This window comes from Balaenoptera acutorostrata, chromosome 5, assembly GCF_949987535.1.
Source record: "Balaenoptera acutorostrata chromosome 5, mBalAcu1.1, whole genome shotgun sequence".
In the NCBI taxonomy this organism is placed as follows: Eukaryota; Metazoa; Chordata; class Mammalia; order Artiodactyla; family Balaenopteridae; genus Balaenoptera; species Balaenoptera acutorostrata.
Window position 1 is genome coordinate 110,768,609 of NC_080068.1, and position 25,375 is coordinate 110,793,983.

General features: G+C 34.7%; 1 protein-coding gene across 1 annotated transcript in view; it reads left to right on the forward strand.

The window, feature by feature from the left end:
• AIMP1 (aminoacyl tRNA synthetase complex interacting multifunctional protein 1) overlaps positions 1–25,375 on the forward strand; it is a 36,659-nt gene that overhangs the window by 2,528 nt on the left and 8,756 nt on the right. Inside the window, exons 2-6 of the mRNA XM_007190995.2 lie at positions 10,573–10,706; positions 13,035–13,148; positions 15,688–15,858; positions 21,076–21,287; positions 24,254–24,422. Coding sequence (XP_007191057.2) covers positions 10,598–10,706; positions 13,035–13,148; positions 15,688–15,858; positions 21,076–21,287; positions 24,254–24,422 — 775 coding nt within the window. The 5' untranslated portion in view covers positions 10,573–10,597. The remainder of the gene's footprint in view (positions 1–10,572; positions 10,707–13,034; positions 13,149–15,687; positions 15,859–21,075; positions 21,288–24,253; positions 24,423–25,375) is intronic.

The following is a 25,375-nucleotide window of genomic DNA, read 5'->3' on the forward strand; positions in this document are numbered from 1 at the left end:
GAAATGAAGTCAGACAGAGAAAGACAAGTATCATATGATATCACTTATATGTGGAATCTAAAAATGAACTTATTTACAAAACAGAAACAGACTCAGACATAGAAAACAAACTTATGGTTACCAAAGGGGAAAAGTGGGGGGGGGGGGGTAAATTAGGAATTTGGGAGTAACTTATACACACTACTATATATAAAACAGATAAATAACAAGGGCCTACTGTATAGCATGGGGAACTATACTCAATGTTTTGTAACAACCTGTATGGGAAAAGAATCTGGAAAAGAATGTATGTATATCTGAATTACTTTGCTGCACACCTGAAACTAACACATTGTAAATTAACTATACTTCAATAATAAAAAAAAGAAAGTCACACAGCTAATGAGGGGCAGAGCTGGCATTTGAGTTCATTCCCTGATCCTTTCACTGGCATTTGAGTTCATTCCCTGATTCCTTTTGCTTAGAAGAAAAACAAAAAGAATAAAATGAACTTTCACAAAAAGCATAGTTTTAGATCTATGTTTTGACAAAGGTTACTAGAAGACCCCTGGAATTATTGCTGGTTGCCACTGCTATATATTTTGAGTGTCTCTGGAATGTATCGTTCTCAAAATATTTAAGTTTTTTATTTACCTGTTTAAAAATTCTGACTTTTGACATGTTTTAAATCCTAGCAGGAGTTTTAACGTAGAGCTGCATTGTGTAGAACTGTAATAAAGGTGTTCTTAGAGTGGGGTAACTTGGCAATTAGATTACAAAACAAATGGAGGAAAGAAGTTTGGAAGGTAAGAATAGGGATGATGGTAGAAGAGAGAAAAAGTGATTAAAATTACTGTAGTTCACTAGTTCTGATAGGCACATTTTTCTCATATTTATAGCTCTGAAATAGTGGGGTATTCAATGTTTTAAACTCATTATGGACTAAATAGCAGCTGTGACATGGTTGTCACTGCCCAACTTACGCAAACTTGGTTATAACTGATAATATTGTCATTAGTTCAGTTGAGTTGTGTGTACTGTTGGTACATAGTTGTTGAGTTTAATCTCTTAAGTATCCTTTAAAGATCATTTAGCACTTAAATAAAAAGTTATTGTATTTGCAGAAATACATGGAAGAAATAAATTAGGAGTTTGGGATTAACATATCTACACTACTATAAATAAAATATGTAAATAAGGACCTACTGTATAGCACAGGGAAATATACTCAGTGTCTTGTAATAACCTGTAATGTAAAGACTCTGAAAAAGGAAATATATATGTATATATATACACACACATAGATATAAAACTATCACTTTGCTATGTACTTGAAACTAACACAACATTGTAAATTAACTATACTTCAGTTTTCAAAAAAGAAATTCATGGAAACACAAGAGTGATATAAGATAAAAATAGGGCTAAATTCAAAACAGGTATTTCAGTACATAATACAGGATGTGACTAAGTGTAAGAGAGCATTAGGTCAGTTAAATCAGCCATGGTTTTTTTCCTTAATGGTACCCAAAATAATGCAGCATCTTATGATTGGAGTCATTTTACAATTGATGGTATCTTATATATGATGAAATACAATACTTAGAGTGTCTAAGGAGAATATAAATTTTTACCTAATTGCAATTCTGAAACAGTGAAATCAGATATTTTGAGAAATAGAGAATCACTTCCAAATTTTTGTGGAGTTCTCTATAGTATAAAGTAAAAATGAAAGTCTGCACTTAAAACTTCCATTTCAAAGCAATAGTTTATGTTTGGTACCTAACGTTGAGAGCCCAGGGTAGGGAATTTGTTAATTTTTAAAAAGTACTGGCAATTTCAAAATCAGAGTGGGGAAGACTACTGTAGAGACTGCTGAGGTAAAGGGAAGTCATTTAGAAATGATAGGAGTCTCTGAAGTAATCTTTTATGTGTGTGTTTTAATGATTCAGATGTAGTCTAAATTCATGTATTTGCTAAAACCAGCTTCACCTGATTTTATGATTAGTGGCATCTTATAGTAGCTTTTTAGGTTTGATGAAATATGGTGATTATGTTGAGAAGAACAGAATTAATGTGAAAGGGCAGAATAATTTAGATAATACTTTTCAAAAGCTTTTTATCATAAAAAGTGGTAATTTTTTAAAATTTAGTGTAGGAAAAAGAAAAAAAAGTCTTGACTCTTACTATCCAAATACAGTTAACATACTCAGTGTACTGTTTTCCTCTCTGTCAATGTTTTAGATTTGTAATTACCGTGCGTGCAATTAAGTATTATATCTATTTTAATCGCATAATCTTTTTTTTTTTTAATTTTGGCACAGACTAAGCCAGTATTCCCAAACTGTTTTAGAAAATACTAGTTCAAATAAATGTTAATTAGGTGTTCCTTGCTTAGTGTTCCATGGCTAAACACTTTGGGAAATGCTTCGTAAGTATATCCTTTACAGAAATTATAGCTTGGGCATTAAAAGAAGTAACTCCAGAATCAGACAGACCTAAGTTTCAATCCTCATTTACTAACTAGCCACATGACGTGAGGCAAATTAATTTTAAGTCACGTTTTCCTCTCTATAATGGAGATAATTACTGTATTTGTAGATGATCTGTGTAAAGCATTTAACCAGCCCACAATAAATGCTCTTCAAATGTTACCTATCATTATTAACTTTATCATCTGTGAGAAACCCTTTACGTATTGGCATATTAAAAGCTCAGAGGAGACTAAGGAAACTTCTGAAGTTTTGAAATCCAGCAGGTACTCAATGTAAAATTGAAAATCACTGGAGCAGTTGGCACAGAGTAGTGAAATGAGCGCTGGGTTGAATGGCAAAACATTTGTCTGAGCTTTAAACAATGATGTTGTTAAGCTAACAGTGTTGCCCTAAACATAACCCTTTTAAAAATTTTTCTCCAGTTTTCTGTGTCTGTCCCATTTGCCTAAAGTGTAGTGAGTACAAGGAACATGTTTAATCTTGCTTCCTACTATAAATCTGGCACATGCTCAAAATCAGGGACCATAAGTAAAATTTGGGTCATGAATGTGTTATTTATAGGGACCTGGCAGGTAACATAAATGGCAAACAGGGAATGGCGGGTGAAGTCTGTTTTGCCTTGCTTAAAGGCATTCACATTCAGTTGTTTCAAATACTGATCTGTTTGGTGACCATTTATAATCCCTAGAGGAGACTAGAGATCAGGATCAAACCCTTGAGAACATCAGCATTAAAGGGATAAGAAAAAGGAGATGCTAAGGAAGTAGGTGAAATCAGGTGAAAGTATCCTCATTTTATAAATTAAGAAAATGAAGCATAGAGAAGTTAAGTGCCTTTACCAAGTTTGTCACACAGCCGGTAGTATGTGATTCAACCAAGATTTGTTGGCTGTAAATGCTTTTTTTAAAAAAACTATGCTCTCCTACCTGTGGTAGCAATCATTATCTGCATACTACTAGAAAACATTGACATAAACTTATGCATCCTACTTGTATTTCTGAAAAGTTTAAGTGACAGTTAATCAACAAGTACTAGGAAACCTGTTTCCAGAGCTTCTAATTCTAAAATCAATAAATAGTTCTTAATATTTGAGAAAAGTTTTGTCAACACATAGACCTGATTAGAAATTAATCCAGAGGCAGAGTCAAGATGGCCATGTGCGAAGACACGGAGTTAGCATCTCCCCACAACTAGGGTGCCTGTCGGCCGCTGGTGGGGAACTCTGACGCCCAAGAAGATGGGAGGAATCCCAAAGTGAACTGGTAGGATGTAAGGGGACTGAGAGGGGAGGAGAACTGGAGGCCAGACAGAATCGGCACCCCTGAGGCTGGAGAGATCAGGAGAGGCAGGTGGGAGGGGCCCTCAGGGAGGAGTGGAGGGCGATTGCCCCATCCACTCGGACACAGGGAGCCTGCTGAGCTCCCAGGCCAATCCCCTGCCCTCCAAACCCCCATCCAGGCCGCGTGGGTCCTTGGGGGCATAGGAGGGAGGCCAGGGAGATCAGGAGAGGCAGGTGGGAGGGGCCCTCCCAGACTGGAGGAGCAGGAAAGGAGAGGAGGGCATTTTCCCTGCTCACTCGAGCCCAGGAAGCCTGCTGGGCTCCCAGGTGAGGTCCCCTGCCCTCTTGAGACCAGGAATGGGGGGCACCCTGGGCCCCTTCTGTTCCTTGAGCCTAAGCCCCACCCCCACAGCCCCCAGAGCCTTTTCCACCCCTGTGGGTCCTGAGCATTGGCCCCGCCTACCACCCAAACCTCACCCTTGCATAGGCCTCACCATCCACAGCCAAGGCCTTTGCCCCCTGTATTTATTTTTTTTCTTTTCCCTCCTCTTTTTTACTATTGTGATACCGATATACCTTCCAGTTGTTGATTCACCTATATTTTTATTTTTATATTCTTCCTAACGTATCTGTTAGTTTCCTAGTCTAATTTTATTTTTTACTTTGTTATCGTTGTGTTTTTTGTTTGTTTGTTTGTTTCTGCCACCCCAGGCGGCTTGCAGGATCTTGGTTCATGAGCCCGGGGTTGGGCTGAAGCTCCTGAGGTGGGAGCTCTGAGTCCGAACCACTGGACTAACAGAGAACCTCAGACCACAGGGAATATTCTTTGGAGTGAGGTCTCACAGAATTCCTCATCTCAGCACCAAGACCCAGCTCTGCCCAATAGCCTAAAAACCCCACTATTAGAAGTCTCAGGCCAAACAAGCAGTAAGACAGGAACACAATCCCACTTATTAAACAACAACAAAAAGGATGAGATGACAAAAAATATCTCACAGATGAAGGAGCAAGGTAAAAACCTACAGAAGACCAAATAAATGAAGAGGAAACAGGCAATCTACCTGAAAAAGAATTCAGAGTAATGATAGTAAAGAAGATCCAGAATCTTGGAAATAGAATGGAGGCACGGATTGAGAAAACAAAAGAAATGTTTAGCAAAGATCTAGAAGAACTAAGGAGCAAACAGAGAGAATGAACACAACTGAAATGAAAAATACACTAGAAGGAATCAATATCAGAATAACTGAGGCAGAATAATGAATAAGTGAGCTGGAAGACAAAATGGTGGAAATAACTGCTGAGGAGCAGAATAAACAAAAAAGAATGAAAAGAATTGAAGATAATCTCAGAGACCTCTGGGACAACAGTAAACACACCACATTCGAATTACAGGGGTTCCAGCAGAAGAGAAAAAGAAAGGGTCTGAGAAAATATTTGAAGAGATTATAGTTGAAAACTTCCCTAACATGGGAAAGGAAATAGTCACCCAAGTCCAGGAAGCACAGAGAGTCCCATACAGGATAAACCCTAGGAAAAACACACCAAGACACATATTAATCAAACTAACAAAAATTAAATTCAAAGAAAAAATATTAAAAGCAGCAAGGGAAAAACAAAAATTAACATACAAAGGAACCCCTGTAAGGTTATCAGCTAATTTTTCAGCAGAAAAACTCTGCAGGCCAAAACGGACTGGCAGGATGTACTTAAAGTGATGAAAGAGAAAAACCTACAACCAAGATTACTCTACCCAGCAAGGATCTCATTCACATTCGGTGGAGAAGTCAAAAGCTTTTCAGACAAGCAAAAGCTAAGAGAATTCGGCACCACTAAACCAGCTTTACAACAAATGCTAAAGAAACAACTCGCAGCAGGAAACACAAGAGAAGAAAAAGACCCACAAAAACAAACCCAAAACAATTAAGAAAATGCTAATAGGAACATACATATTGATAATAACCTTGAATGTAAATGGATTAGATGCCCCAAACAAAAGACACAGACTGGCTGAATGGATACAAAAACAAGACCCACATATATACTGTCTACAAGAGACCCACTTCAGACCTAGGGACACATACAGACAAAGTGAAGGGATGGAAAAAGATATTCGATGCAGATGGAAATCAAAAGAAAGCTGGAGTAGCAATACTCATATCAGGTAAAATAGACTTTGAAATAAAGACTGTTACAAGCGATAAGGAGGGACACTACATAATGATCAAAGGATCAATCCAAGAAGAAGATATAACTATAAATGTTTATGCACCCAACATATGAACACCTCGATACATAAGGCAAATGCTAACAACCATGAAAACAGAAATCGACAGTAACACAATAATAGTAGGGGACTTTTAACACCCCACTTACACCAATGGATATATCATCCAAACAGAAAATAAATAAGGAAACACAAGCTTTAAATGACATAATAGACCAGATAGGTCTAATTGATATTTGTAGAACATTCCACCCAAAAGTGGCAGATTACACTTTCTTCTCAAGTGCACATGGAATATTCTCCAGGAAAGATCATATCTTGGGTCACAAATGAAGCCTTGGAAAATTTAAGAAAATTGAAATCGTATCAAGCATCTTTACTGACCACAACATTGTGAGATTGGAAATCAATTACAGGAAAAAAGCTGTAAAAAACATAAATGCATGGAGGTTAAACAGTGCGCTACTAAATAACCAAGAGGTCACTGAAGAAATCAAAGAAGAAATAAAAAACTACATAGAAACAAATGACAATGAAACACGATGACCCAAAACCTATGAGGCGCAGCAAAAGCAGTTCTAAGAGGGAAGTTTATAGCAATACAATCTCACCTCAAGAAACAAGAAAAATCTCAAATAAACAATCTAACGCTACACTTAAAACAACTAGAAAAAGAAAAACAAAGAAAACCCAAAGTCAGTAGAAGGAAAGGAATCATAAAGATCAGAGCAGAAACAAATGAAGTAGAAAGAAAACAATAGCAAGGATCAATAAAACTAAAAGCTGGTTGTTTGGGAAGATAAACTAAATTGGTAAACCACTCGCCAGACACATCAAGAAAAAAAGAAAATGCAAGTCAATAAACTTAGAAATGAAGAAGGAGAAGTCACAACTAACACTGCAGAAATAGAAAAGATTGTAAGAGACTACTACTAACAACTATATGCCAATAAAATGGACAACGAAGAAATGGAAAAATTCTTGAAAGGTACAATTTTCCAAGACAGAACCAGGAGGAATAGGAAAATATAAACAGACCTATCAGGAATAATGAAATTGAAACCGTGATTAAGAATCTTCCAACAAACAAAAGTCCAGGAACAGATGGCTTCCCAGGCGAATTCTATCAATCATTTAGAGGAGAGCTAACACCGATCATTCTCAAATTCTTCCAAAAAATTGCAGATGGAGAAACACTCCCAAATTCATTCTAAGAAGCCACCATCACCCTGATACCAAAACCAGAAAAAGATATCACAAAAAAAGAAAATTATAGACCAATATCACTGATGAATATAGATGCAAAAATCTTGAACAAAATACTAGCAGACAGAATCCTACAGCACAGTAAAAGGATCATACACCATGATCAAGTGGGATTTATCCCAGTGATGCAAGTATTCTTCAATATATGCAAATCAATCAATAAGATACACCACATTAATAAGGAATAAAAACCATACGAACATCTCAATAAATGCAGAAAAAGCTTTTGACAAAATTCAACACCCAGTTATGATAAAAACTCTCCAGAGAGTGGGCATAGAGGGAACGTGTCTCAACATAATAAAGGCCATATATGACAAACCCCCAGCAAGCATCATACTCAATGGTGAAAAACTGAAAGCATTTCCACTAAGATCAGAAACAAGACAAGGATGTCCACTCTCACCACTATTATTCAACATAGTTTTGGCAGTCCTAGCCACAGCAATCAGAGAGTAAAAAGAAATAAAAGGAATACAAATTGGAAAAGAAGAAGTAAACCTGTTGCTGTTTGCAGATGACATGATACTATACATAGAGAATCCTAAAGATGCTACCAGAAAACTACTAGAACTAATCAATGAATTTGGTAAAGTAGCAGGATACAAAATTAATGCACAGAAATCTCTTGCATTCCTATACACTAATGATGAAATATCTGAATGAGAAATTAAGGAAACACTCCCATTTACCATTGCAACAAAAAGAATAAAATACCTAGGAATAAACCTACCTAGGGAGACAAAAGACCTGTATGCAGAAAACTATAAGACACTGATGAAAGAAATTAAAGATGATGCCAACAGGTGGAGAGATATAGCATGTTCTTGGATTGGAAGAATCAATATTGTGAAAATGACTATACTACCCAAAGCAATCTACAGATTCAATGCAATCCCTATCAAATTACCAGTGGCATTTTTTACAGAACTAGAACAAAAAATCTTAAAATTTGTATGGCGACACAAAAGACCCCGAATAGCCAAAGCAGTCTTGAGGGAAAAAAACGGAGCTGGAGGAATCAGGCTCCCTGACTTCAGACTATACTACAAAGCTACAGTAATCAAGACAATATGGTACTGGCACAAAAACAGAAACATAGATCAATGGAACAAGATAGAAAGCCCAGAGATAAAGCCACACACCTATGGTCAACTAATCTATGACAAAGGAGGCAAGGATATACAATGGAGAAAAGACAGTCTATTCACTACGTGGTGCTGGGAAAACTGGACAGCCACATGTAAAAGAATGAAATTAGAACACTCCCTAACACCATACACAAAAATAAACTCAAAATGGATTTGAGACCTAAATGTAAGACCGGACACTATAAAACTCTTAGAGGAAAGCATAGGAAGAACACTCTTTGACATAAATCACAGCAAGATCTTTTTTGATCCACCTCCTAAAGAAATGGAAATAAAAATAAACAAATGGGACCTAATGAAACTTAAAAGCTTTTGCACAGCAAAGGAAACCATAAACAAGACAAAACGACAACCGTCAGAATGGGAGAAAATATTTGCAAATGAATCAACGGACAAAGGATTAATCTCCAAAATATATAAACAGCTCATGCAGCTCAATATTAAAAAAACAAACAACCCCATCCAAAAATGGGCAGAAGACTTAAATAGACCTTTCTCCAAAGAAGACATACAGATGGCCAAGAAGCACATGAAAAGCTGCTCAACATCACTAATTATTAGAGAAATGCAAATCAAAACTACAATGAGGTATCACCTCACACCAGTTAGAATGGGCATCATCCGAAAGTGTACAAATAACAAATGCTGGAGAGGGTGTGGAGAAAAGGGAACCCTCTTGCACTGTAGGTGGGAATGTAGATTGATACAGCCACTGTGGAGAACAATATGGAGGTTCCTTAAAAAAGTAAAAATGGTTGCGTAGGATCCTTCTCTATTCTCTATTTTAAGAGTTCATGGCTTATATATGTGGATGTGTTTTCCACTAACATTTCTCTGTTACTAACATTGTTTTCTCTAAGATTCTGGCTTTGCAGACATTTGAGGAACAACAGGGTATTCTGTATTCACTTTTGGTAAAAATTGGCAGAATTTAAAAGGTTATATCTTCATTTTCATTTTTGTAACTTTTTTCCTCTGCCTTTTCTAAACTATTAAATAATAGTCCATGGAGGAGTTTACTGTGACTTTTCCAGGTTAACCACCACCACCCCATTTATATTTTCTTCATTACTAGCAATTTTATTTTTATAGGGTTTTTAAAATTGCTTCCATATTATAAATTGTCAACTTTAGCATAAAGTTTTTGGGGGTTGGTTTTCTTTTTATAAAAAAAGTAAACATCTCAGAATGTTCTTTATATAGGATGGTTATTGCCTAATAATTTAAAATTTTAAAGCAATCTTGTCCACTACTAGCCAATTATTTTATCAAAAAATTTCACCATTTATTGAGTGTGCATCATTTATTTAAAATTAGAATTATTGCAGCAATGCTTGTGGCATACTTTGGATTATAAATTGATGTTAAATTAGGGGCAAAGAGCAGTTCATAGTATTTTTAATGATTAACCCTCTCTTCTGAGTGTGACTATTTGTCTTAACATTTGGCAGTTAGAACTTTAACATGATGAATTAATCTCAGAATTTTGCTTATATATGCATTTTTCTGCATATTGATATCATGTTTTCTAATTTCTGTACATTATTATACAGTTAAAATTCTAATTCAATTTTTTTTACAAAGGATACAGTATATATATACTGATACTATTTCTGAGTAGATGTATGTTTAATATTGGTGTTTTCCTAATTGTCGATCATTTTCTTTTAATATTTGCTTTTTCTAGTTTACATGTTCTTCCTTACACATAAGTTTGTACATAATTAAATAAACAGTAGAAATATCCAATATATGAAAGAAACATATAAAGAAGGAATTCAGCAGTTGTCTTTACTTTGGAACTCAGGTGTGGTACTCAGTTATCCCTTAGTTAAGGTTGTTGTTAGTCTGTCCCTTAGTGTTTCTATCTTATGTCATAGTATTCTGCAGTATTTTAAAGCTTTCTTTAAAACTTTCCAACCTAAAATATGATTAAATAGCATGTTTTCATGCTTTTAGGAAAAAATTGATTTTCTTTTCCAAACAGAATGAGGAATTAATCTATTAACATTTCTGCCTCTTGTTTGGTTTGTTGCTCTTCAGAGGAAAAGTATTTTTCTAACATTTTTCTGTTACAGTAGAAAATGTTTTTTGTCTCAGACTGCTTGTGCATGGTGTCCTGTACAATAAATTTATTCATTCTACAGTATAATATATCACTTTCATTTTTTCACTTAGGATTTTCTGCTGTTTCTTGGCAAAAATGGCAGCCAGTGATGCTGTTCTCAAGAGACTGGAACAGAAGGGTGCCGAGGCAGATCAAATAATTGAATATCTTAAGCAGCAGGTTGCTCTTCTTAAGGAGAAAGCAAGTAAGAAAATTAGAAAATTTAAATTTTCTAGGGAGATAACTTAAAATGAATTCATATATTGACAGAGCAAAAAAAAAATGTTTACCACATATATTATTATTTCACAAACTTGATGATGACTTCTATATTCCTTTAATATTACAATTATGAGTGAAATAATGTAGGATTAAGATAAGTTAGAATTGGTGTATAGTGAATATGTGATATTTAGAGAAAACAACGTATTATTTCAAGACTGATAAAATACTTAAGTTGGTATAGAATTAGAGATTAAAAATGAAGAAAATTGAGTGGAGTCAAATATGAACTCAAATATCTCCTCTAACCTTGTATAGAAGAAAATGTATACTTTCACATTACTCTCTGCTAGGGTATTTTCTGAAATGATTTTTACATTTTTTCCAGTGCTTAAATTTTACCTGGAAATTGCTATGATGCATACAAAAAATATCAAATCTGAATTTTTGCTTTTGAAATTTAGGTTGTTTTCTGTTTTGTTTGTTTAAGTATATTTTATTTCTCAATAGCCAATGTTAATGTTATGAAAATTCCAGAATCTTTACCATCACTTATAGAAATAAATGCTTTTCTTTGCTACATAAAACTGAATGGCTTATAGAATCCTACATTTCATTCTCTAAAAATTTTTCCCATTATCAATTTTTTTCTTAATTTTAAATACTGTTTGAATTATTTTTATAATGTTTTATAAACATTGTTATTGTTTTTCTTAGAATTTTAAAAGGATTTTTCTTATTTTTAAAAATTCTTAATATTTCTTTTCATTAGTAAGATGAAGAGATTAGAGATATATGTAATATAGAGGAGAATTAAAAAGGAAGTAATTTGTGAATAGTAGTAATAATAAAAATGTGTATTTCAGTAATTAAATACTTAGGCAGGACTATGCTGCCTGACATATGAGAGGGTCACATGCTACATGGTTCACATACGTGGTATCACCAAAAATGCAACAGGTATAATATAGATTGATACAGTAGTGTGCCTTGGTATAGGCAACTCAGATACCAAAAGCAGTTTTCAGTCATGTTTTTGATTTACTCAGAATGATAAATGATTCTTTATGTAAAGCTCTTGAACAAAACAAAGTACAGTCTACTCTTGATTTACATGGTACTTGATTCCTAGAAAATTCAGAGTATAATGAAAATGTTTAAGAATGTTTATATATAAAAAGTAATTAGGATCTAGGCTCAAATAATTAACAGGATTTTCACTTATACAGATGTACAGTGGGTCACTGCAAAATCCTGCAGAACGTAAGACGGTTCTTCATTTTACAGGAATATCTAGCATATTGCAGGACATCTGGCATCCCTGACCCCTGCCTAACAAATGCCAGTAATGACTCCCATTATTTGTGACAACAAAAAATACTTCCACAGATTTTCAAAATCCCACCTAGGGAGCAGTACCAACCCCACCAAGAATCACTGTTTTTCTTTTATATTTTTGTATACCCTATTGCTGACCTTGAACACACATATTATGTGTTGAGCAAATCTTTGAAGTTATTTCATTCATTAAATGTTTGACCAGCTTAACTTTTGAGACATTAGGAGTAAAAGATTATTCAGTTCCTTCTACAAGGTAATCACTAAAAAGGAAGAAATGAGAATACTTTTTTATTGTTTGGTATCATTATTAGATCTTAGACTTTTTTAAAAGTTTAATATGTCTAATATTTGTCTCTCTTTCTTACAGTTAACCTGTTACTGACACTCTGAGCCAGGTTCATAAGAATTTTTTAAAAGCTAGGAAAATGATTGATAAACAAAACCTTTTATGTTGTTATTACTTCACAGATTTTTTTCCCTTTTTCTCTCTCTCTTTTAAATATCATGTTATTTTAATAAATACTAAACTGATATAAAGAAAATGGCCAAACATTTGGTTACTGGTTTTGTTTATACTGGCTATGCTTTTTTTTTTTTTTTTTTTTAATTATTTATTTATTTATTTATTTTGGCTGTGTGGGTCTTCGTTTCTGTGCGAGGGCTTTCTCCAGTTGCGGCGAGTGGGGGCCACTCTTCATCGTGGTGCACGGGCCTCTCACTGTCGCGGCCTCTCCTGTTGCGGAGCACAGGCTCCAGATGCGCAGGCTCAGTAGTTGTGGCTCACGGGCTTAGTTGCTCCGCGGCATGTGGGATCTTCCCAGACCAGGGCTCGAACCCGTGTCCCCTGCATTGGCAGGCAGATTCTTAACCACTGCGCCACCAGGGAAGCCCTATGCTTTTTTTAAGTAGTATCCATAAGAAACCTTTTAGAAAACATAACTATATCTTAACTGGTTGTTCTTGATCCCAGTTTTGCAGGCAACTTTGAGAGAAGAGAAGAAACTTCGAGTTGAAAATGCTAAATTGAAGAAAGAAATTGAAGAATTGAAACAAGAGCTAATTAAGGCAGAAATTCAAAATGGAGGTGATTAATTACAGAAATAATAGGTTGTTTTTATTCATAATAATAATTATTATATTGTTTATTAAGTTAGGTTTTATGCTTGGTTACTCAAGCATTCATGCATTTATCCTCTTATATTGAAGAGAAAATATAGACTTAGAAAATGCAAGTAAATGGTCTTGCCTAAGATCATGCAAAAAGTGTCAAAGCTGGAGTTCAGAAAGCTGTACTTCTAATCTCTGTACTGTGATCATCACTATTCCCTATTAAACTTGATCATCACTATTCCCTTGATCGTCATCAACTATGTCACTATATAGTTGTTGAAAATAAGCCATAATAATATTTAGTTAACATTTACTAAGTTTTGCTTTATGCCAGGCACTACGTGCCAAGTGCTTCATATACATTATATATTTTATCCTTAAAATTACATGTATATAAATTATCCTTGTTTTACACATTGAAGCTTAGAGATGTATAGTCATTTGCCTGAAACCAAATACTATTTTTAAGTTACCCAAGCCAGCATATAATTATCATTCCAACAATTATGTTGAAAAAAAATGAAAATTTTTATTGAATTATTTTAAAGGTTTCTAGATAAATTCACATTATTATAAAATGACATTAATAGTAAGAATAGTTCTGTTATAATTTCAAAGTACCACATGGAAAAACATTTGATTATATTGTAGAAAATCCTTCCTGGGTGAATTAAGGAGGCCCGGGTGTAGTGAATCCCTGTCTTACTACTCCCTTTTGACATTTATTCTGTCACTAAGTTATTCTGAATGCTCTAGTATGCATTCTACCCTAGCTAAATAAAAGTAAGAGGAAAAAACCAATAATGTATGCTTAAAACTATCAACTGGAGAGAATATTATTTGTCACTGGAAAATAGTTGATGTTTTCCAAGATTAGGAGATTTGGAATACAGGTGCAGAATTAAATAAACAGCTAAAATATTAGCAGTGTAAAACTGCTTTTCATTTCTCCTAGTTCTAGAAGATTGCCCTGTAAACATTAAACTTTTAAACTGTGATCGTAATAAAATGCTAAAACAAACAGTTTGAATTAAAGTACTGAATTCTGTCTTGGTGAAACATAAAATAGGGGTAGATGGAACTTCATATTACTAAAAGAAGCCTTCAAAGAACTTTAAAAATACCTCTGAAAAGTGGTTTGAATATTGGCTGGAATATAAGCCACATCAAAATCCCTCACAAGATTATATTCTTCCATGTTCACTAGGCAGTGAGTATGTTTTTAACATTGCTGGAGCAATTTTCTTTATTTCTTTAAAATGTTTTTTGAAACAGAATTATGGGCAAATAATGCTGCTATCTCTCCATTACTTCTGATGTAAAAATGATTGTTACTAAAACATCTTTTCAGTTAATTGTTCTATTTAAGAGAAAACCTGAGTGAAAAACATGCCATCTTGCCAAACCATGAGGGGGTGTAATCTCTGGAGACAGACAACCTGGGTATAAATTCTTATTTCCCTTTCTCACTATGTGTGTGATGGGCCAGTTTCTTAACTTCTGTATGGCTCAGGTTGATCATCTGTAAATGTGGATATGAATAAAACTTACTGCTTAGGGTATTTATGAGAATTACAAGAGTTAATTCAGATAAAGCATTTTGAAAAGTGTCTGGGACATAGTAAGTTTATAATAAATATTAGCTTACATTGTTATCTAAAATTTTCTCAGTTTAATCATTAGTGATTGAAGGAGAATAATGCATTTATTCTTTTATGGTTAAAATAAACTTAATTTCTTGGCAGCCTTTCTACAGTCTCAGATAGTCGAGACTTGATAATCATACACACTGAATTTCCTTTTTAAGAAGAGTTCATGTTCTACCATATGACCCAGCAGTTCCACTCCTAGTTATATTTCCAAAAAACCAAAAACACTAATTCAAAAAGATACATGCACCCCAATGTTCATAGCAGCGTTGTTTACGATTGCCAAAATATGGAAGCAACTTAAATGTCCATCAACAGATGAATGGATAAAGAAGATGTAGTATATACATACAAACACAGTGGAGTACTACTCAGCCATAAAAAAAGCGTGAAATTTTGCCATTTGAAGCAACATGGGTGGACTCAGAGGGTATTATGCTGAGCGAAATAATTCAGACAGAAAAAGGCAAATAGTGTATCACTTATAGGAGGAATCTAAAAATTATAACAAGCTAGTGAATATAATAAAAAAGCTGACACAGAGAACAAACCAGTGGTTACCACTCAAGAGAGGGGAAGGGGGAGGGGCAATATAGTAGTTGGGGATTAAGAGGTACAAACTATTGTGTATAAAATAAGCTACAAGGATATATTATACATCATGGGGAATATAGGCAGTATTTTATAATAACTATAAATGGAGTATAACGTTTAAAAATTGTGAATCACTATATTGTACACCTGTAACATAATATTGTACAACTATATTTCAATTTAAAAAAATAGAGTTCGTATTTGTTATTCACAGTTTTCCATTTGTTTGTTGTTTAATATAAATGACATTATTCTCATTTTCTCTCTCAGTAAAACAGATACCATTCCCATCTGGTATTCCACTGCAAGCTGATTCTGCGGTTTCTGAAAATGTGATACAGTCTATACCAATAACAACCATATCTTCTGGTGCCAAAGAGCAGATAAAAGGAGGAGGAGGAGAAGAAGAAAAGAAGATGAAAGAGAAAATTGAAAAGAAAGGTATTTTTGAACAGTTGAAGTTATTTGGCACTTGACTGGTTTATCAGATGTCAGCATTTTTGATAATAATAATGGTGTCAAGAAGAAAGTTCAGACTTTTATGAACTAAAGTCAGGAACAATAGGATAATGGAACATAGAATCTGGGCCCTAAAGGATGACAGGATAAGAGTGTGGCATTTGAGGTAGAGGGACGAGCATAACAAAAAACAGAGATTAAGTATAGAGGCCCATGTGTAGTTTGGTATGACTGAATTTAGGTGTATATATAGGGGATAGTTTCAGAGAAATCACAGGTAGAAAGTTAGCTTAGAACCAGTTGTGAAGATAGGAAAGGGATATTCCAGTCAAAGCAGAATTTCTGAACTAGCATGGGGGTGTTGAAGTTTTAGGAACCCATTAAGATCTGAAGTGCAGAGTATATCACAGTCCACTTAGGCAACTAGAGTAGAAATCTTAGAGTCAACCTTAACTTGTCCCTGTCCCTCAATTTCATATTTAATTGGCTACCAAAGCCTATACAAGCATACCTCGGAGATATTGCAGGTTCACTTCCAGGCCCCTGCAATAAAGCAAATATCACAAGAAAGCAAGTCACAAGAATTCTTTGGTTTCCTAGTACATATGAAAGTTATGTTTATACTGTAGTCTGTTAAATGTTCAATAGCAGTGTGTCTAAAAAAAATAATGTATATAACTTAATTAAAAATACTTTATTGCTAAAACATGCTAACCATCATCTGAACCTTCAGCAAGTCATCATCTTTTTGCTTGGCGAGAGTCTTTTCTCAATGTTGAGTGCTGCTGACTGATCAGGCTCATGATTACTGAAGGGTGGGGTGCTGTGGCAGTTTCTTAAAATAAGACAACAATGAAGTTTGCTGTACTGATTGAATCTTCCTCTCACAAACTATTTCTCTGTAGCACATATGCTGTTTGATAGCATTTTACCCACAGTAGAATTTCTTTCCCAATTGGAGTCAGTCTTCTCAAACCCTGTCATTGCTTTATCAACTAAGTTTATGTAATATTCTAAATCCTTTGTTATCCTCAACAGTCTTCACAGCCTCTTCACCAGGAGTTGATTCCATGTCAAGAAACCACTTTCTTTGCTCATCCATTAGAAGCAACTCCTTATCCATTAAAATTTTATCATGAGATTGCAGCAATTTAGTCACATCTTCAGGCTCCACTTCTAATTCTAATTCTCTTGCTATTTCCACCACATCTGCAGTTCCTTCCTCCACTGAAATCTTGAACCCTGCAAGTTATACATTAGGATTGGAATCAGCTTCTTCCAAACTCCTGCTACTGTTGATATTTGACCTCTTTCCATGAATCACAAATGTTCTTAATGGCATCTAGAATGGTGAATCCTTTCCAGAAAGTTTTCAATTTAGTTTGCTTAAATCCATCAGAGGAATCACTATGTATGGCAGCTATAGCTTTAAAAAATATATTTCTTAAAGAATAAGACTTGAAAGTCAAACTCCTTGATCCGTGGGCTATAGCATGGATGTTGTGTTAACAGGCGTGAAAACAACCTTAATCTCATTGTACATCTTTATGAGAGCTCTTGGTTGACCAGGTGCATTGTCAGTGAGCAGTAACATTTTGAAAGGAATCATTCTTGTGAGCTGAAAGTCTCAACATTGGGCTTAAAATATTTTGTAAACCATGTTGTAAACAGACATACTGTCATCCAGGCTTTGTTGTTCCATTTATAGAGCACAAACAAACTAGATTTAGCATCATTCTTAAAGGCGCTAGGATTTTCAGAATGGTAAACGAGCATTGGCTTCAACTTCAAGTCACCAGCTACATTGGCCCCTAACAAGAGAGTCAGCTTGTCCTTTGAGGCCAGGCATTGACTTCTACTCTCTTGCTATGAAAGTCCTAGATGGCATCTTCCTCCAGTAGAAGGCTGTTTCATCTGCATTGAAAATTGGTTGTCTAGTGTAGCCACTTCATTAATTGTCTTAGCTAGATCTTCTGGATAACTTGCTGTAGCTTCTACATCAGCACTTGCTGCTTCACCTTGAGTTTTTATGTTATGGAGATAACTTCTCTCCTTAAAGCTCATGAACCAAGCACTGCTAGCTTTAAACTTTTCTTTTTGCAGATTTCTCATCTCTCAGCCTTTACAGAATTGAAGAGAGGGCTGTGCTCTGGGTTAGGCTTTGGCTTAAGGGAATGTTATGGCTGGTGTGCTCTTCTATCCAGGCCACTAAAACTTTCTCCATATTAGCAATAAGGCTGTTTTGCTTTCTTATCATTCATGTCTTCACTGGAGTAGCACTTTTAGTTTTCTTCAACTTCTTTGCATTCACAACTTGGCTGTTTGGCAGAAGAGATCCAGCTTTTGGCCTATCTTGGGTTTCGACATGCCTTCCTCACTAAGCTTAATCATTTCTAGCTTTTGAACGTGATGAATGTGTGACTCTTCCTTTCACTTGTACACTTAGAGGCCATTGTAGGGTAATTAATTGGCTTAATTTCAATATTGTGTCTCAGGGAATAGGGAGGCCAAGGAGAGGGAGAGAGATGGGTTGGCTGGTTGGTGGACAGTCAGAACACACACAACATTTATTAAGTTCAGCATTTTATATGGACATGGCTTGTGGTACCCCCAAACAATTACAGTAGTGACATCAGAGATCACAGCCACAGATCACCATAACAAATATAATAATAATGAAAAAGTTTGAAATACTGTGAGGATTACCAAAATGTGACACAAAGACACGAAGTGAGCAAATGCTGTTGGAAGAATGGGGCCAAGAGACGCTTGATGCAGGGTTGCCACAAACCTTCAATTTCTAAATAATGCAATATCTGCAAAGTGCAATAAAGGGAAGCACAATAAAGTCAGGTATGCCTGTAATTCCTACCACCGCAACGTATCTGGAGCGCAGCTCTGTTCCTCCATTTTGTTAGGTGCTACCAGGTAGTTCAGGTTCTCATGAGCTCATCTAAATTAATGTTCAAGCCTCATTTTTTCTAGTCTGTCCTTCCATTGCTGCTAAAGCTATTTTTCTAATCATAAATCTGACTCCTTTTTTATTTAACTTTCCTTTATTCCTTTCTGGACTTCATTTCCCCAGGCATGTCTAAAAATGTGCTTTTATAATTCATTATACATGCCTCTCATAGTTTTTAAACTCAGTTAAAATTTTTTTGGAAAATATAAAATGGCTCAGGGATCTGTGAGCTAACCTAAGCCATTTTAGCACTTCTCAGTTCCTTTTGGTAAGCATCAGTAGCCTCTGTTAGAAGTCGTTAGGGGCTGTACATCCTCTCCTACATAACTTCACCACTAGGTGGTATGGTTACAAAGAAAGCAGTTCAAACTAATTCTTTCACTTCATGAATTTTATTAAGTAGGCACAAAACAGTCATGCAGCCTGTTCTTATAAGTCTGGTGAAGTCCATCCTCAAAGAGGATGCATTACTGTGGCTGCGGGGTCAGTCAGCCTTCTAGTCAAATGAGACAACAGAGTCTTCCTTTGGAGGAGGAGGGAGCACACAAAACCAAATGGAGATCTAGGTCTAGAATGCCTCTGTTCAATAGAACTTCCTGTTCTGTATAGCTGCATCATCCAACACAGTAGACAATAGCCACATGAGCTATTAAACATTTGAAATGTGTCTAGTATGACTAAAGAACTGAATTTTTAATTATTTTAAATTTAAATGTAAATAGCTCTATGGGGTTGGCAGCTACTGTATTGGACAGTGCTGGATTAGAAGGCTGTTCCATTGGTGTTTGGCTGCTAAGATTGCCAGATTCCAAAATTCTGCTTACACAAGGGTTGTGGCACCCATACAGTCTTTCTATACTGTCACTTATAAGCATCACTCATTTGTTAATGAAACATTTCTAAAATCCCTAATGATGACTAACAAAGTTCTTGGTATAGATTTTGATATTTGCAATCACCTCTGGAATGTGGATTCCTGATAAAGGTATTTCAAATGCCTAGAGAGTAAAGTTTAAAAATGTATATGAAAATAGCTATATTGTGCTGTTATAGTAGTATGTATGTAGTATTTTAAAATAAATATATAGTTTATCACTCAAAGATAACTACTAAGATTTTTGTAGTAATTTTATATATATATTTCTATATCATTTGGGCTTTTACTCTTTAAAAAAATCTTTGCTAATATGTTACATGGAAAATGGTATTTTTAAAAAATTTGCTAATGAAAGTAAGAATTGTCCATTATTTTAAACTAGCTCTGCCTCCTCTTTTATAAACTATCTTTGTGTAAACTGTGAATGTTTTTTACACAAAATCATCTATTCCTACTCCAGGCAGAATTATTCTTCTCTGTGCTTCTATATTTCTTTGTGTATGTAATATTTATCACATGTTCACTGTATACATCTGACTTTCTTAAAAGAGATTTTTAGTGCTTGGCTAGCATGGGCCACTCATCTTACTTTTTTCAGTGCCTTAGATCTGAGTAAATATTTGTTCAAAGATAAAACAAAGAAATAGTTAAGAAACAATGTTTTCAAGCCATAATAACTTAATCTCTACAGATTGGGAGGTAAATAAGTTTTTGTTTTGTTTTACATTTTTTTTTCTGCCAGAGAGGCTAAATGTAAACTTTAGGAATATGAACTCTATACAGGTTGCATTTTGACTCAATGGCTAAAGTAATCTTACGCTAATAAGAGTTATATTATCAGCATTTAAATAAAAGTAGAATTTTATAAACATAATCAGAATAAAATATGACTCTCTAGAGTCACAGTAAATCAAATCTTAAAGGGTTTTCTACACTTCTGTTTCAGGGAAAGGCAAATTTTCTCTTTAAAAGGTTATTTGCTGGCCATAAAGTCTCTGTTACAACTACTCCACTCTGCCGTAGTACCAAAGTATCCATAGACAACGTGTAAATTAATGAACATGATTTTGTTCTAATAAAACTTTTTGACAGGCAGTGGGCTGGATTTGCCCTTGAGCTATAGATTACCAACACCTACTCTATGTCTTTAACTAGAGATATAGACAGTTAATTCAACAGGGAAATAGCTTAAAAAGGGTTCAAATATTGTGACATGAATAATTCTTTCCTTTGTTATTTAAATGAAGATAGGAGATAAACACTCATTTTTTTTTCTTTTAAGCTCATCAGCATCAATGCTATAGAGATTTTCATAGTGTATTTTTACTTCTGATGTTTATCCATTTGTAAATATTTTTAGGAGAGAAAAAGGAGAAGAAACAACAGCCAGCAGGAGGAAGTGCTGACTCTAAGCCTATTGATGTATCCTGTCTGGATCTTCGAATTGGTTGTATCATCACTGCCAGAAAACACCCTGATGCAGATTCTTTGTATATAGAAGAGGTAGATGTTGGAGAAACAGTCTTAAGAACAGTTGTCAGTGGCCTGGTGAATCATGTTCCTCTTGAACAGGTAATCTGTATAGCTAAAATTATTTCTACATATACATTTCACCTTCATTCCCTCTTTCTTAATGTTTTTTCATGTAATTTTGTATCATACTGTACAACATGAGCCAGTATTGATTAATTCAGTTGATTGGTTTGAATGTAATGAATTCCACCAAAAAGTGCATAAAACTACCAAAAACTTGCAAAAGATCTGTAAATTAAGATCAAATTCATGAACATAGAAGAAATATGTTATTTTTTTCTCAATTTTTAAAAATGTTTTTAGTTTGGTATTTAACATCATTGTTCCATCATGGAATTTTATTCCTTGATTTTTAAAATCATTGTTATATAACTCAGAAAGCACCAATCTAAAATTAAGAAAGCAAGTTTTATTTCTTTATAACTCAAGAAATATTTTCATATCTGAAGAGGAAAGAGGAGAGGGGATCATGAAGATTGAATGTGCAATTTTTAATGGTATTCCTTTATTCATTAAAAATTTGATGTTATGTATTTTATTATTTAGATATTTAAATGTATCTATATTTCCAATGACCGTGGAACGAATCAAAGACAGTAATAGTTTTTAATTTGCTGTTTCTAGACATCTTCTTTAGTAATTTGCATCATTTACCTATTTCCTCTGCCCCATAGTGCTTGAGACATTGCAGAGACCATAGACTTCAACATTAAAATAGTTCTCCCTCTCAGTCCTTTGCCAACTTTGTTGCTTATTGGCTATGTGAACCTGCATAAATTCCTACATTTATTCATTCCTATTTCTAGATGCTAATATTTATTGAGTACCTACACTGTGCCAGAACTATTCTAGGCAAGTGAATTAAAATAGAGAGATAGATAGATAGATAGATTTGCTTAAAAAAACCAAAAGCCCTGCCTTTGTGAAGCTCATATCCCTATGAGGGAGTCAGAAAATCATAATATATAGTGTGTAAAATAGTGATAGATATCAGGAGAAAAATAAAGTAGGGAAAGAATCTAGGAAGTATTGAGGCTAGGAAGATGTTGTCATTTATATAAAGTGGCCATGGAAGACCAAAGAAAGTGATATTTAAGTAAAGGTCTAAGAAAATGAAGAAAGCAAGTCATTCTGTCTGGTGGGAAAGCATTTTCAGGCAGCCCTGAATCAGAAGTATACCTGGGATGTTCAAAGAACAGCAGGAGGCCAGTGTCACTGTAGCAGACTAAATAAGGGGAAATGTCATGGGAGATGAAATCAGAGATAAAGATGCCAAATGATATAGGGTGTTAGAGATCATTGTAAAAACTTGGGCTTTCGTTCTGAGTGAGATGAAAGCCATTGGAGGATTTTTGAGCTAAGGGGTAATATGCTCTGTCTCACATATTAGTAGTATCATCCGGTTGCTTTGTGGAGGGGAGAAAGATTGAATTAAGGAGATCAGTGAAGAAATTTCTCTTATCTGTGAAAAAAAGATAGACTTGGCACATGTGTGTGCTTTTTCTTTTTAATGTTCGTTTTGTATAGGACCAGGGCTCCTTTATAACTACTTAGGAAGTTAGGTTCATAAGGAGCCCTGGAGAAAAGAACCAACTGATCTTGAGCCAGCTCAAATTGGAAAAACTCCTCCTCATTGGAGCTTCAACTTTTTTGTTCTCATAAGTTAGACTTTTTCTTCTCTTCCAAAAGCTATCATTCACAGCCATAACTAAAGCTATTTATATACACATCTGTATCTAACCCAACAAGTCAGTACTAGTAAGCAGTCTATAAAGTAACAGCACTTAGCTCCCCAAAACTGCATACCAAATTTTGTACATTTGTTTATTTTTCTACGGTACAGGTCCACAGCTCTCATCTGATTCTTAACAGATTGCATCTAGCTAACCCTGTTGTTTTTCTTATACATATTTGCTATAACTTTTTTTTTGAAGTTCCCATATATGTGGCATTTTACAGTTATTTGTTTGAAGAGAATAAGAATTCATGAAGACCTCCAAAAAGGGGGCCTTTTATTTTTTTATTTTTATTTTTTTAATTTATTTATTTATTTATTTATTTTTGGCTGTGTTGAGTCTTCGTTTCTGTGTGAGAGCTTTCTCCAGTTGTGGCAAGTGGGGGCCACTCTTCATTGCGGTGCATGGGCCTCTCACTATCGCGGCCTCTCTTGTTGCGGAGCACAAGCTCCAGACGCGCAGGCTCAGTAGTTGTGGCTCACAGGGCTAGTTGCTCCGCGGCATGTGGGATCTTCCCAGACCAGGGCTCGAACCCGTGTCCCCTGCATTAGCAGGCAGATTCTCAACCACTGCGCCACCAGGGAAGCCCAAAAAGGGGGCCTTTTAAATTTGAGCCTTAGGCTAATTTTTTTTTAATCATAGAATTTGGGAGTAAATTTGAAGTTTAAAGAAATATTTATGTACTTCTTTAACAAATTATAGAAATAGCCATAATTGTTCATTGTAGTGTGCATAATGCTTGAATTGTTAAATGATCAGTATTTTTTAATTTAGGAAATGAACCTTGCATAGTATTGGAAATGATCAAACATATAGGAGAAAATATGTGCATTTATTTTAGTGCTAATGCTAAGCTAAATGCTTTATATACATGTTATGATTTAATCCTTGTGACAAGTCTTTAATATCATTTCCCTCCTTTTGTGAGGAAACAGGGAGATCAACTTTATACAGCCTCATTGCTAGTACATGGCAGATTAAATTCAAAACCAAATCTGTTTCACTCAGCCATTTCTTTATTTATATTTAAGTGACATATTATTGCCTCTGCTGTTTGATCTCTAATGCATTGTCAATTTGTAGAATTTTTTTTCATGTTGATATAAGACTTCTTAATAACATAAAAGATTTTAGACACAGATAAGGATAAAAGCAGCCACAAAAATAGGACATTTGATATTTAGCATATTAGATGTACCTTAATATATTCTAGATAAGATTATTCTAAATCTCTAGACATCTTTAATCATCAATTTATATTTCACACAGATGCAAAATCGGATGGTGATTTTACTTTGTAACCTGAAACCTGCAAAGATGAGGGGAGTAGTATCTCAGGCAATGGTGATGTGTGCTAGTTCACCAGAGAAAGTTGAAATCTTGGCACCTCCTGATGGGTCTGTTCCTGGAGACAGAATTACCTTTGATGGTTTCCCTGGTAAGTATTTATTAGTCATTATTTAAAATAGTTTGGGAATCATTGTTCTCAAAGCTATGCTTGGAATGTTTACATTTAAAGTCAATCCTGTAAATGACTTGTAAGACTTGACATTAAATGATCATTATTAGTGATATAATTGAGTTTATTGAGATTGACTCAAGATGGCACAACTGTCTAACTATTCCGTCCCCATGAACACTCAAATTTCATAAAACACCAGAGAGATTTTACCCTAAGTGAAATACTAATTTTGATACCTCCATAGCGGAAGAGTGTCATAAGGATAGAGAACCAATTAATGTGCTACAAAATCATTTAAGCTGTAGATTATCTCAGAATGCAACACAGAAAGATGAAGAGATGAAAAGGGAGGGGGAAATATATAATTCTCAAAGTCGGTCTAGTAATATACTTGCACATGCTTTTACTAGACTTGAGGATTTAGAGGAAATCTCTAAGTAGAAATTCATATTTATTTTAATAATCTAACAGGAAAGTTCATTTCATATTGCTTCTTTTCTGTAGTAAAATGCTCCTGAGATGGATGAAACTTCATAATGCATGAGAACATTTCTTCAAATAGGTCTTTGAAGCAGTAAAGAAAGGATGCTTGGCAGATGTAGAATAAATATTTCTTTCATAAAAGTTGAAGACCTCATAAGAGTAAAAACAGTTAGAAATTAAAAGACTATTTACAGAGGATGTTCATTTGACTGGAGTAAGGAAAAGCAGAAATAAATTAGGGTAACAAGTAGGATTAGGTTTAAAAGTCAAAATTTATTTGGAGATGTATTTGTAAAAACAAATGAGTTTTAATGGAATAGCAAGGCTGATATGATTATATAGTCGTGTTTTTTTAATCCTATGTTAACTGTGTTTGATGAAATATTAAGACATGAAGAATTTTAACGTTGGAATAATAAGATTTTAAAAAATGGATAAAAGCATGG